This window comes from Oncorhynchus clarkii, unplaced genomic scaffold, assembly GCF_045791955.1.
Source record: "Oncorhynchus clarkii lewisi isolate Uvic-CL-2024 unplaced genomic scaffold, UVic_Ocla_1.0 unplaced_contig_2828_pilon_pilon, whole genome shotgun sequence".
NCBI lineage: Eukaryota > Metazoa > Chordata > Actinopteri > Salmoniformes > Salmonidae > Oncorhynchus > Oncorhynchus clarkii.
In genome coordinates, this window is record NW_027258818.1 from 5001 (window position 1) to 18120 (window position 13120).

At 42.5% G+C, this 13120-nt stretch overlaps 1 protein-coding gene across 1 annotated transcript in view; it reads left to right on the forward strand.

Moving 5' to 3' along the window:
* LOC139398609 (focal adhesion kinase 1-like) overlaps positions 1 to 13120 on the forward strand; it is a gene marked incomplete at its 3' end in the record, with an annotated part of 34072 nt that overhangs the window by 386 nt on the left and 20566 nt on the right. Inside the window, exons 2-8 of the mRNA XM_071144540.1 lie at positions 1671 to 1701; positions 2347 to 2420; positions 7802 to 7819; positions 9136 to 9192; positions 11028 to 11051; positions 12582 to 12679; positions 12907 to 12991. Coding sequence (XP_071000641.1) covers positions 1671 to 1701; positions 2347 to 2420; positions 7802 to 7819; positions 9136 to 9192; positions 11028 to 11051; positions 12582 to 12679; positions 12907 to 12991 — 387 coding nt within the window. The remainder of the gene's footprint in view (positions 1 to 1670; positions 1702 to 2346; positions 2421 to 7801; positions 7820 to 9135; positions 9193 to 11027; positions 11052 to 12581; positions 12680 to 12906; positions 12992 to 13120) is intronic.

Genomic DNA, 13120 nt, shown 5'->3' on the forward strand with positions numbered 1-13120 from the left:
AGTCTCACACTGTCTGAAAAAGATACTTCTACTAAGAATTATTACTGTAGTTGAAGGGTTTGTGTTTATTGACAATACTTGGTTTTCAAGATTGCGTTGCGGCAGTGACGGTCACAGATTCACTCTGCCTTGGGTGATGTTGTCATTTGAGTCTAAATGGACTGCATTGTATTAGGCAATCACCATGACAGTAGGCAGTAGTGTGATTTCTTTCTGTTTACAAGGTTTCCAGTTGTAGCTTGATTTGGAATCATGTATTGTTTTGGTCATGACTGCCATGTTTAGTAGTCGTAGTTGAATTCACTTTCAATACCTTTATCAGTCTGAGAGAGATCTGGTATTTTCAACAAACACCTAGTCTTTTCTCGAGCAGTAAAGCATTAGAGATCTGTTTTTTGGGAGGGGCCTTTTAAGCCTTTTTTGGAGTTGGACTGTGTGCTTTTTCCTGTGTGGGAGGGAGGGGAGCGGTTCAAACAGGCTACTCCTCTCCTGTGTTTGTGATTTTCCCCTCATTTTACATTTGACATTTTAGTCATTTAGCAGTGTGACTTACAGTAGTGAGTGCATACAGTTTTCATACTTTTTCACATTGGTCCCCCGTGGGAGTCGAACCAACAACCCTAGCATTGCAAGCGCCAATGCTTTACCAACTGAGCCACACGGGACCGACTCCACCTCTTCCTTTTTATTTCATCTTTTTTTAGTGGGTCGATTTGATTTAATATTGCCGATAGTTTAGCTTCCAGCAATGTAATTGTCTGCATCATTTCCAATCCCCCATATATTTTGGGGGTAAATATATGTATAAAATATACATATATTTATTTTTTATATATTTTCCGTTATTATTTTCCCCTAACCCTACCATCCCAATTGGAGTAAACTAATGGACAACAACACTTAGTCTTCTACTCCCAGTTTATACATACTAGTTACATTTGACAGACACTATTTTTTGTTTGTTTTTATTCCCATCATTCAGCTCCACTCAACCCCTCCCATCTATTTCTGAACACGATCCAGTTTTTATTTATTTATTTGTCATATATTTTTCAACTGTGCTGTGATGTTTCACAAAAATTCTGAACCTTTCTATTCTCATAGATTCAACAGATTGTACATTAAAGATAAATATTTTAGCTAAGAGTATTGGTATATTATTGATCGATTGATTATGACTTTTTAAATCACCCAGCAGTGCTATTTGCAGAGTTAGTTCCAGATAAATGTTGCATTTCTTCAGCCATTCCTGAACCTGTGACCAAAAATAAGCTACATATGGACAGTACCAAAATTTAATGATCTAATGATTCTGTCTCTTTGCAACAATTTTGGATAATCATTTTAATTAAAAAACTCAAATTTTGGAATCCCGCATAGTTTTGTGTAAGTTCATAAACCATGTGCCATGGAATCGGTACATTAAAAATCTCTTCCCAACTATTTTGCAATCTATATGGTAGAGCTGTCAATTTTTTGGTCCTTAAATGAAACCGGTATACTTTTTTATATATCACAATTTTCTTTAGCCAATTTTGGTCTTTTAATGCGAGGCCGACAGACAAGTTCCAGATAACACTGTCACTTGGATTTTAGTATTCTGGTATTCAAAATGATGATGCTTTACGGTATATGCTTTGCTTAACAATATCTCTCATCTGTATTTTCAGAGGGAGAGAGAGCACTGCCTTCAATCCCCAAGTAAGTATCTGCCATACACTAAATGATTTGTCAACGGGTATACTTTGAATGTTCATTCACGTAAAAATGATATATGATGGTGTTAACATAAAGAGCTGTGTAAGAAACAAACAAACAAACAAACAAAAATGCGTGAAAAAAACATCTGCTCAGTAAATCTATTTGTAGGACCCCTAGCGTCAGAGCTCTGTTATCCAATGGCACCCATTGTATTTCCTCTCCATGCTATAATTACTGGACATTAGGTAATTCAGGGAAATCAGTTGACTAGTTAGAACTAGTGTTAGAGAGGTGTTTTCCACAATCTCACCTTCTCTCACTCCTTTAAAAACCCACTCAAGACAGTTCTGGGGCAGAATCCTGATAAATAGTAATCTTCTCAGAATGTCTCCTCCCTATTCCCCTCCTATTGGTCCAGCACCTCCACACTAGATCCTTCCAAGACTCTCCAAGAAGAAGAGTGGCTCAGTGGAGGAGAATGATACTCAGCATAGTGTGGATGTTTTCCACATAGCCCCAGAGATTATTTTCAGGAATATGCTGGATCCTCCTGGAGTTGCTGTGGATGCTGTTGATTTACTTGCTGGTTTTAGGTTAGGGAATTTCTCATGTTGATTCTCTCTGTCTCCAACCTTTACCCTTCAGGGTGCCCAACAATGAGAAGAGGATAGTAGAGGGGGTGGTCCGGAGCGCCGGGGTGCGTGCCATCTCTGTCTCAGGTAAGAGATCTGTGCCTCCTCAACATCGCAGACTTTTACTGGATATAGCTGGGCTATTGATGGAAGAAAATATGACCATGCTTTTTTATAATATAATCCCAGTCAAGATAATTCCAGATGCTTCCTGTCCATTGATCTGTAAAGCCACTGGATATTATTACATATTAGATATCTAATACAGAACCCATCACATGAAATCCCTTACTTGGATGTGTGTGGGTATTGGGGTTTAATGATGCTCAATGATGGATAAACAGGCTATTATACTTTAGCCATTTATGAAAAGCGGGCAGAATTGATTTGATTTAGGACTAGTCTCTGTCAGCTCTAGTCTTTGTTGTTGATCCTAAGATATAGATGGTTAGTGCAATCACAGGACATGTTAAGCTTTCTCCACCGATTATTCTTGTAAGAGCAAGAACAGATGCCGGGCGTGTGTGTGGTGGTAACAGGAAATCAATTCAGCATGATAAGTAATGGTGAAGCTGAGTAATTCGGGGCTGAAGGGCTGTAACACCATGGCGGATAATAAACGTCATCTGCTGAGACAAACAGTCCAGTCCAGGGCCAGGTCAGATTTAATCTGTGTCCCAAATGGCACCATATTCCCTACATAGTAGTACACTATGTAGTAGTAGTACACTATGTAGTAGTAGTAGTACACTATGTAGGGAATATGGTGCCTTTTGGGATGCATACAGCCTTAACATGCCTGTGGATTAGCAAGTGGCAGGGGGAGTCAGTGCTAAGGAGATGGGTAGGACGGGAGGGGATTGGCGGGTTGAGGAGGTTAACAGGGGCAGCAGTTGCCTCTACCTCTCTCTTCCCCATTCTATTCCCCCCCCCCCCTTCTCCCTCTTTCCCAGTCTATCTCTCCCCCCTCTCTTTCCCTCCATCCCTCTGCTTCTCTCTTTTCCCCAGTCTATTTCTATTTATCTTCCTCCTTATCTCTCTCTCCCCCCTCTCTTTCCCTCCATCCCTCTGCTTCTCTCTTTTCCCCAGTCTATTTCTATTTATCTTCCTCATCTCTCTCTCCCCTCTCTTTCCCTCCATCCCTCTGCTTCTCTCTTTTCCCCAGTCTATTTCTATTTATCTTCCTCCTTATCTCTCTCTCCCCCCTCTCTTTCCCTCCATCCCTCTGCTTCTCTCTTTTCCCCAGTCTATTTCTATTTATATTCCTCCTTATCTCTCTCTCCCCCTCTCTTTCCCTCCATCCCTCTGCTTCTCTCTTTTCCCCAGTCTATTTCTATTTCTATTCCTCCTTATCTCTCTCTCCCCTCTCTTTCCCTCCATCCCTCTGCTTCTCTCTTTTCCCCAGTCTATTTCTATTTATCTTCCTCCTTATCTCTCTCCCCCCTCTCTTTCCCTACATCCATCTGCTTCTCTCTTTTCCCCAGTCTATTTCTATTTATCTTCCTCATCTCTCTCTCCCCCCTCTCTTTCCCTCCATCCCTCTGCTTCTCTCTTTTCCCCAGTCTATTTCTATTTATCTTCCTCCTTATTTCTCTCTCCCGCTCTCTCCCTCCCCGTCCATCCCTCTGCCTCTCTCTCGTCCCCAGTCTATCTCTATCTCTCGTTCTCTTCTTTATCTCCTAAATGTCAGAGGACTGTGATGGAACTGCTGAATGTTAATAGCCTGGGGGCTCCAGTGACAGACAGATTAAGGCCTGATTGAAGGGGTTGGCCAGAGCCCTGTTAACTGACCAGAGGTTAGGGGTGTAGAGAGTCAGACATTATGGTATCAAAGAGACGCTTGTTTACTATGCTGCTGAGAGAGGAGAGCCTGGCACTGAGGTTGGGAGGTTCAGAGGGTGACATAGGGTGTCCTTAAATGTCATAGGGTTTCATTACATGTCATAGGGTGTCATTAAATGTCATAGGGTTTCATTAAATGTCATAGGGTGTCATTAAATGTCATAGGGTTTCATTAATGTCATAGGGTTTCATTAATGTCATAGGGTTTCATTAAATGTTATAGGGTGTCATTAAATGTCATAGAGTGTCATTAAATGTCATAGGGTTTCATTAAATGTCATAGGGTGTCATTAAGTATCATAGGGTGTCATAGGGTGTCATTAAAGTGTCATAGGGTGTCATTAAGTATCATAGGGTGTCATAGGGTGTCATTAAAGTGTCATAGGGTGTCATGAAAGTGTCATAGGGTGTCATTAAATGTAATTTAAGTGTCCTAGGGTGTCATTAAAGTGTCATAGGGTGTCATTAAGTATCATTGGGTGTCATTAAAGTGTCGTTAAAGTGTCATAGGGTGTCATTAAAGTGCCCTAGGGTGTCATTAACTGTCATAGGGTGTCATAGGGTGTCTTTAAAGTGTCATAGGGTGTCATTAGTGTCATATATTGTCATTAACTGCCATAGGGTGTCATTGAGTCTCATAAGGTTTCAATAAATGTCATAGGGTGTTAGTGTCACAGGGTATCTAAGGATTCCTCAGCTCTCAAGGAGAAGGTGAATCATATATGTATGGGAGTCAGTCATAGGGAACTATTATTTGATTGTAGCTACACAGTAATATGAAGGTTGAGAGGTGTTGTATTCACTGATAGTATATTTTAACATATTTGGTTTAGAGTTTACTGGTGTGTTTCAAACTATATGGTTTGATGATTTTTGGGCATATTCTCATAGTAGGCCTATTTAAAACACTTGTTTAAATAAAGTTCTTGAAACAAACCATGGGAGAAGTCTACTCTCTACTACTATCAGTAATAATAGTAATGCTGCTAGTTTCAGTCTATTTGAAACTGTTTTAGTTATTTTTTGTGAATATGTTTTAGCAATTTATTCAGACAGTTAGGAAGATCAGAGGGGGAGACAGGCAAGTGAAAGAAACCGTGAGCAAGGTGGGGAACGAACCCTGGTGTGCGGTGGGGAGTTGTATATGAGACTTGTGCCGAGAAGTGTTACAATGACACCACAGCTCTGCACTTGATAGTTTTTTATTTATTTTGACGGTCCGAGTTCCGTTTTTACACCAGTTCTCCCTGATACCATCCGTCAATGCCATTTCTCAGAAAGAGGTCAGAGAGAAATTCCCATAGGGACAGCAGCAGCTTGCTGCTCACACAAATCCAATATATTTAACTGAATACATTCCATATGTGTCAGCGTACAGTTGTACACAAGACCTTTTGTAGAAGTGCGAATCAATTCCTTAGCCCTGGCCGCCATATCAGGCATAGAATAGTGAAGGACTTATTACTATGCTGTTGATTGAAATGCAGAATTGCCATAATTTGAGTAAGGCTATAGTTCCCCTGTCGGCTTTGACTTCCCTGTTGGTATAGGAAAGAAGAGATGTATTCATATTACTATTGACGTATTTCATGTCGTTTCATAACAGACGTGCCATGACAGAGTGGTAATGATGTCTGAGGTGTAAATGGATATGTAGCATTTTGTCTGTAATATGGGGAAAGCTTCGGACACCATCACACCAACATTTATCACTCCTTAACATATACACAAATGCTGTCTGCTGCTCAATGTGTGTTCTGTGCTGTTGGGTGAAGTTTCCCCTAGAGGCTAATCTTGGGTGAGTTTTGCATTTTCCCCACTAATGGTAAAAGTTAGGATTGAGAGAGGGGATGCTGATTCTAGATCTGTACCTAGGAGAAACTTCACCCCAGAGCTGTTTCTGTCAGAAAAACTATTAGTCTCTTTTTCTCACCATCTCTCCTGCTCTGTCATCCTCTCTGATTGGCTGAAGATTCTGTGAACTCTGTGACCCCGACGCCTCCAAAACCTGCTAAAGCCAGGCGCTTTCTCCTTCCTTTCGTCTTCTGTGCCCATGACTCTCCGCCAAAGGGTACCACTGCTCTGATTGGCTTACTCGACTGACACTGCTTTCTGTTGTTCTGTGACTAACCCTGTCTGCCCCACTGTCCCCAAATCCCCTACACTCACACAACACGTGTGTAGGGGATTTAAGGGAAATGAGGGGATGAAACTTTAGCTGAACAAAAGTTCTGGTGTGAAGTGCACTAAAATCTCTCTAAAATGACTGACAAAGCAACACCTACAATGGCCAAACAGAACTAGCCTGGCGGGGAAAAGTTTGAGAAACTGTGTTAAGAAGGAACATGTCTAGTAAATGAGATGACGTACATACCCTATCCCTGACGTGGCTGAAAATAAAAAACATTGAAACTGATCCAGTTTTCCAAGACAGTGAGTCCCCATTTTATTTTCCAGGAAGCGTGTCGTCTGCTGATTGTAGTCGAGCCATGGCCCGCAAATCAATAGAGGTCGCGTCCCAAATGGCACCCCATTCCCTATATAGTGCACTACTTTTGACCTGAGCCCAATGGGTCTTGGTTAAAAGTAGTGCACTATATAGGGAATAGGGTGCCATTTGGGATGTATATAGAGCCTGACGGGGCTGATGGCGCAGTGATCTGGTTGATCCGCAGCATCCCAAATGGCACCCCATTCCATATATAGTGCACTACTTTTGACCTGAGCTCTATGGGTCTTGGTTAAAAGTAGTGTACTATATAGGGAATAGGGTGCCATTTGGGATGTATATAGAGCCTGACGGGGCTGATGGCGCAGCGATCTGTTTGATCCGCAGCCAGGTTCAAGATGCTGTAAGCATCAGACCACCAGACTCTTAAAGACACCCTTTAATAGAGCTGTACATCTAATTTAATAACCATCTGTTTATATGGCTAAAATGACACCAGTGATTTATATGTCCCTATCATTTTAGGTCGATTTTGCCAAACTGAGTTTATGCCCTTGAACAAGGATAATGTTGAACAAGGATAATGTTAAACAAGGATAATGTGTCAAAAAAAGTATCTAACTAACAAAGTTAACCAATACTAACTTCTGGACATGTGACTTCTGTCCTGCCCGCTGTCACCTGTTTAACAGCTTCGTATTGGTCCACGCTTCTGTCTCAGCTGTTTAACAGCTTCCCATTAGCTCACGTTCCTATCCGTCACAGTGGCCCATGCTAAGAATAGCCAATGAACTCCACTGACCCCCTTCCGAACAATGCTGGCTGAAGTTCACTACTCTGGCTGTCCCCTCAACCAAACTGAATCAGGTTCCACACATTCCAACGAAAGACTAATTCAATTTAAAGTAGAAGCTTAGAAAATAAAATACTTTCCCAATGGATTGGATACACTTGTGAAATTCCCAGTCCCTGCTTGTTTTGAGGGAGTGTGGGTCACGGTAACAATTATTAAACCCATTTTGAATTAATTATACTGTGTCTTTTATACTTTTCATATCTTTCTATGGTGTGTAACCTCTCGCTCTCTTTCTCTCCCTCTCCCTTCCTCCCTCTCTCCCTTCCTCCCTCTCTCCCTCCCTCTCTCTCTCTGTTTGGCATGCTCTCCTTGGACCTGCAGAGGATTGTAGTGGGGATGGTAAAGTTTGCTTTTTAATATTTCCCTCCATTCCTTCCTGTCACCTGCTACTAACTCACTGGGGTCATGGGGGATTCAGGGGGTTGTGGGTTGTGTTGTGTGTGTATCACTCATGAATCATATCAATCAAATGAATCATGAATCAAATTAAATGAATCTGTTTTTTATCTATCTGCTTGTAGTTTGCCATTAGTAATGCACTTATCATGCAATAGACCTGATTGGAGTTAGGGAAACAATGTAACAGTTAACGTTTCCAGAAAATGTGATGAAAACTGTCTTAGCTGCAGTGCTTCCCTGTGATTCAAATCGATTTAGTTTGATTGAGCCTGTCTGGAGTGCCAAATTGACAGAGTTTGTACTTTTAGGACTATTCTGTTGGTCCCAAGGCTCCAGGCAAGCTCAATCAAGCACAGTTTAAAGTATTTGAAATAAAACAAATACAATTTGACCCCAGGTCTGGTCTGTCCCACGCTCTGGAACTGTATCCACAGAGAGTCTCAGAGCAAGATCAGTTCTGACTTTTTTATTATAATGAATAAGATTAGATTGGGGGGGGGGGGGACTCCTACTCTGAGTGGCTTTCTGATTACATTCCCTGCTGTCTGCCTGCATCTTTAAGGGCCCAGCTCCCAGCCCTCTCTCAGCTGGGCCTCATAAAGAGAGCTGAGTTTGGCGAGCTCCGTGGCACCGCGGCATTCCTGTCTAAAATGGGCCGTCTGATGGCTAGCTACATACTACACAGAGTCTGCTGGTCGTTTTTCCCTAAGAGGAACAGCAGCCAAGACGGCACAACTAGCGTATTACCATTTTAGATCAAGTCAAGACTGGACATCAAGCGGCCGTTCACATACTGTAAACACCTAAAGCTGTTTATCTAGGGGATTGGGAACGGCTTCTCTCTCTCTTTTTCTCACTCTCCCTCCTCTTTCTCCCTTACCAAGAAGCCCATCTGTACTGCTAAGCTCTGATCAGACAGACCGACAGAGCAGACAGATATGGCTGAAACTGTGCGAGTTGATAACGGACATGCTTGTGTTTCTGTGTGTACTGTATGAGAGAGCGAGAGAGAGAGAGAGAGAGAGAGAGAGAGAGAGAGAGAGAGAGAGAGAGAGAGAGAGAGAGACTGACTCGCCCATGTGTCCAGCAGTGTAGGAGTTTGCAGAGGAGCACTTGCTGTCTGACTCGCATGTTTATTTTCAGCTGGCTCTAGTTACTTGTGTGGAAGGGTACGTATCTAGCTAGCTGCATCTGTGTGTATCCATCTCGGACAGTGTGTGACTGGACTTGACCACGAGGCTGTTGTGTTTCTGCAGAGACGGATGACTATGCTGAGATTATAGACGAAGACGATACCTACACCATGCCCTCAAGTAAGTGCAGCTCTATGCTCCCTAGTAGTAATACACTATGTTGATCTTAATGTGTGCCCTGCTGCTAATATGTCTCTTGATCTCCTCTTTCTAGCTTTTTCTCTCTCTCATTCTTTCTCTCCTTGTCTCTCTCTCTTGTTCTTTCTCTCCTTGTCTCTCTTTCTGTCTCTCTCTCTCTCTTGTTCTTTCTCTCCTTGTCTCTCTTTCTATCTGTCTCTCTCTCTTTCTTTTCTCTTTTGTCTCTATCGCTCTCGTTCTTTCTCTCTTTGTTTCTCTCGTTCTCTGTCTCTCTTTCTAGCTCTCTTTCTTTATCTCTCTTGTTATTTCTCTCTTGGTCTCTCTTTTGATTTCTCTCTCTTTGTCTCTCTCTCATATTCTTTCTCTTCGTCCTTCTCTCATCTAAATTCCTTTGACTGTGACCCGGGTGCTGTATGGTGATCTGTTTCCTCAGGCTCTGTGTGTTTATTAATGTGGCTAGTGGAGATGTTAGTTTCTACTTCCCAAATACCCCACACACGCTGCCTGTGTGTGTCCTTTATCGAAACGGTACTAGATTGTCTGGTACACTCAATGTTTGGTTGTCATGGTGACGGTGTAAGTCTATACACGTACTGTAACTGGATAGTCACGTATTCTTATTGATGATCTTTCATTTCCCAGCATTTCCATTCATTTATATTCCTGTTGTCATGATGCTGTCCAAATCAGACACGCATTCTGTTCCATTATGATTCACTGATAGTCCATGAAAATATCTATGGAATGCTTAGTAGTACATCATCAGTGAAATCCTTTTACTTGTCACAAATGTTCATTATATGGAATAGTCATGTCAGTGAGTAGTCATCAGGACTGAAAGAGACAAGTGCCCTTTGAGTGTACTGGAGTGAAAGAATGAGTTAGTCATAGAGTTATAATCACTAGAATGGACAAAGCACCTTAGACCATGGTACACCCATAGCCGCCATCCTTGACTTTAATTTTAATTTCCGTTCTAGTTATTGTAATTTTATGTCTCCAGTAACCCCAGGTCTTTCTTTGGTGGCCATGATGCCAGGTCTCGTGGGATCATATGAGTCTGGAACACAATAGCCCCTGCAGTGGTGTAGGTTGTGTCACAAATGGCACCCTATTCCCTACATAGTGCACTACTTTTGACCAGAGCCCTATGGGCCCTGGTCAAACGTAGTGCACTGTATTGGGAATAGGGTGTCATTTGGGACAGAGAAATAGAGTGCAGCTAATTCACCAGGTTGTTGAGTGGTCTGGGCCAGCTGACTAACAAGACAGTCTGGTTGTGAAACAAAAAGTTATTCTGTAACAAGGAGCTCTGTATATGGAGACGGAGGAGTCCCATTGCATGCTAACACTCGAGACCAGAGCTCTCTACATTCAAACAAGTGGCCCATCCAGCATCTGTAGATTTCTTCATACCACATGGGGATTTGAGTCCCACTGAGTCCCACTGGGCTAATACCCAATAAATAGCCCTGAGTCCCAAATGGCACCCTATTCCCAGTTTAGTGCGCTACTTCTGACCAGGGCCCATAGGGATTAGAATAGGGTGCCATCTGAGAGGCAGCCTAAGATAATCAATTTCTAGATGATCAAGATCTAATGTGACACGTGTGGCTTTCTAGCACATATTCTTGTTCTACAGGATAACCTGTTTTTCCCCATTGACACCCAGCTCTGTACACTCACAAGTTGGTTCTTTTAAAACCATATAAACCACATAACATCTATTCCCCTCGGTCTTACTTTCTAACGTGTGTTTGTCGTGTTCTGTTGCAAATGGTTTCTAAAAGCCAATTCTCTTTATCCTAACCACCCAGCAGTGAGCTATGGAGTAGATGAAGGTAACGCTGCCTCTCTCTTTCTGTTTGTCTCTTTGTTTTCTGTCTGTAATTGTGCTTGTGTACTGTACTAGAACGGCCCATTCAACTCATCTACTGGAGGTATTTCATAGGTTTAGTAACCTACTGGTCATCTTAAAATCAAATCATTTCCCTCTAAAATGAAAGTTTGACAGACTTATCAGATTCAGCCTTAGGCCTCCATCCCAAATGGATCGGAATTGTTACATTTCATCAGCTTAGAGGGTTCTGGTGTTTTTCACTCCATTCAAACCTGAAAAATGTTGAATTTGAAGTGAACTATCACTTTAATACTGTTTGCTGAAACCAAGTAAAATATCTCGCTAGCTGTGAGATGAAGCAATCTCATCCATTCAGTACCAGAGTTCAATGCGTCTTCAATAGTGATTGTTCAATTGGCTTATTTATTTATTTTTCATGTTGATGTGTTTCTTCCTTGGTTTTTCTTTCATTTCACCATTGCTTGAACGTTTTGATGTGAAATTCCATTTATAATTTAGTTTTGTTTGTTAGGTGTCTGTCTGAAGAGATTGTGCAATCATCTTAATTGGATAAGAGCGTCTGGTAAAGGACTCAAATAGATACAGTCAATCAAACCAAAGTGGTAGCCTGTTGTAATTTGAAATCCACAGGGAGGAACCAAATATATCAAGTACTATGTCTGTTGACATCACCACATCCTGATCATTTTCTGTTGTAGTGTGCATGTCCTTGCCTGGTGGTGGGTGTGAATTGCCTAATACAGATAAATACAGTATTTCATACAGTATTACCATCTACTGCAGTGAAAACACAGCCAAGGCATCTTGCTGTTATTATTAACAACCAAAAAAGGCCTCATCAACACACACACACAGATCAGCATAGTGGTGAGTCATTCACCCTGTAAAAGTCAGTGTAACTAACAGGAGTTATCTCTCCCTCCCCAGCCAGGGACTATGAGAGTCAGTGTAACTAACAGGAGTTATCTCTCCCTCCCCAGCCAGGGACTATGAGAGTCAGTGTAACTAACAGGAGTTATCTCTCCCTCCCCAGCCAGGGACTATGAGAGTCAGTGTAACTAACAGGAGTTATCTCTCCCTCCCCAGCCAGGGACTATGAGAGTCAGTGTAACTAACAGGAGTTATCTCTCCCTCCCCAGCCAGGGACTATGAGAGTCAGTGTAACTAACAGGAGTTATCTCTCCCTCCCCAGCCAGGGACTATGAGAGTCAGTGTAACTAACAGGAGTTATCTCTCCCTCCCCAGCCAGGGACTATGAGAGTCAGTGTAACTAACAGGAGTTATCTCTCCCTCCTCAGCTAGGGACTATGAGAGTCAGTGTAACTAACAGGAGTTATCTCTCCCTCCCCAGCCAGGGACTATGAGAGTCAGTGTAACTAACAGGAGTTATCTCTCCCTCCCCAGCCAGGGACTATGAGAGTCAGTGTAACTAACAGGAGTTATCTCTCCCTCCCCAGCCAGGGACTATGAGAGTCAGTGTAACTAACAGGAGTTATCTCTCCCTCCCCAGCCAGGGACTATGAGATCCAGAGAGACAGGATAGAGCTGGGACGCTGCATCGGTGAGGGACAGTTTGGAGACGTCCACCAGGGAGTCTACAACAGCCCGGTAAATAGTACTGTAACAAAGAAATAGCACTGCAACTGTCTGGCTAAATGCAGCCTTAGCAGCTCCCCTCTCACCCTCAGTCCTCACGTGTTCCTTTCAATTCCACCCCTGTTACTGTCTAGCTAAACACATCTGGCCTCTTATTTATGATCTGAATTGTCATGATATTATCCACTACCAGTAATGCACACAAACAAATCCAATATTTTCTCTAATTTCTCTTCCAGGAGAATCCCACTCTAAACGTGGCCATTAAAACATGCAAGAACTGCACGTCGGACAGCGTGCGCGAGAAGTTCCTTCAGGAAGCACGTGAGTATGCTGAGATGTAGTGCTGTGTCGCTGTCATGGGCCTGATGAAGACTGCAGCTGCTGCTGATTGCCATGTACACACACACACATGCTGCCTTATTGTACTCTCAGGTTTCTTTGCTCGCTGGG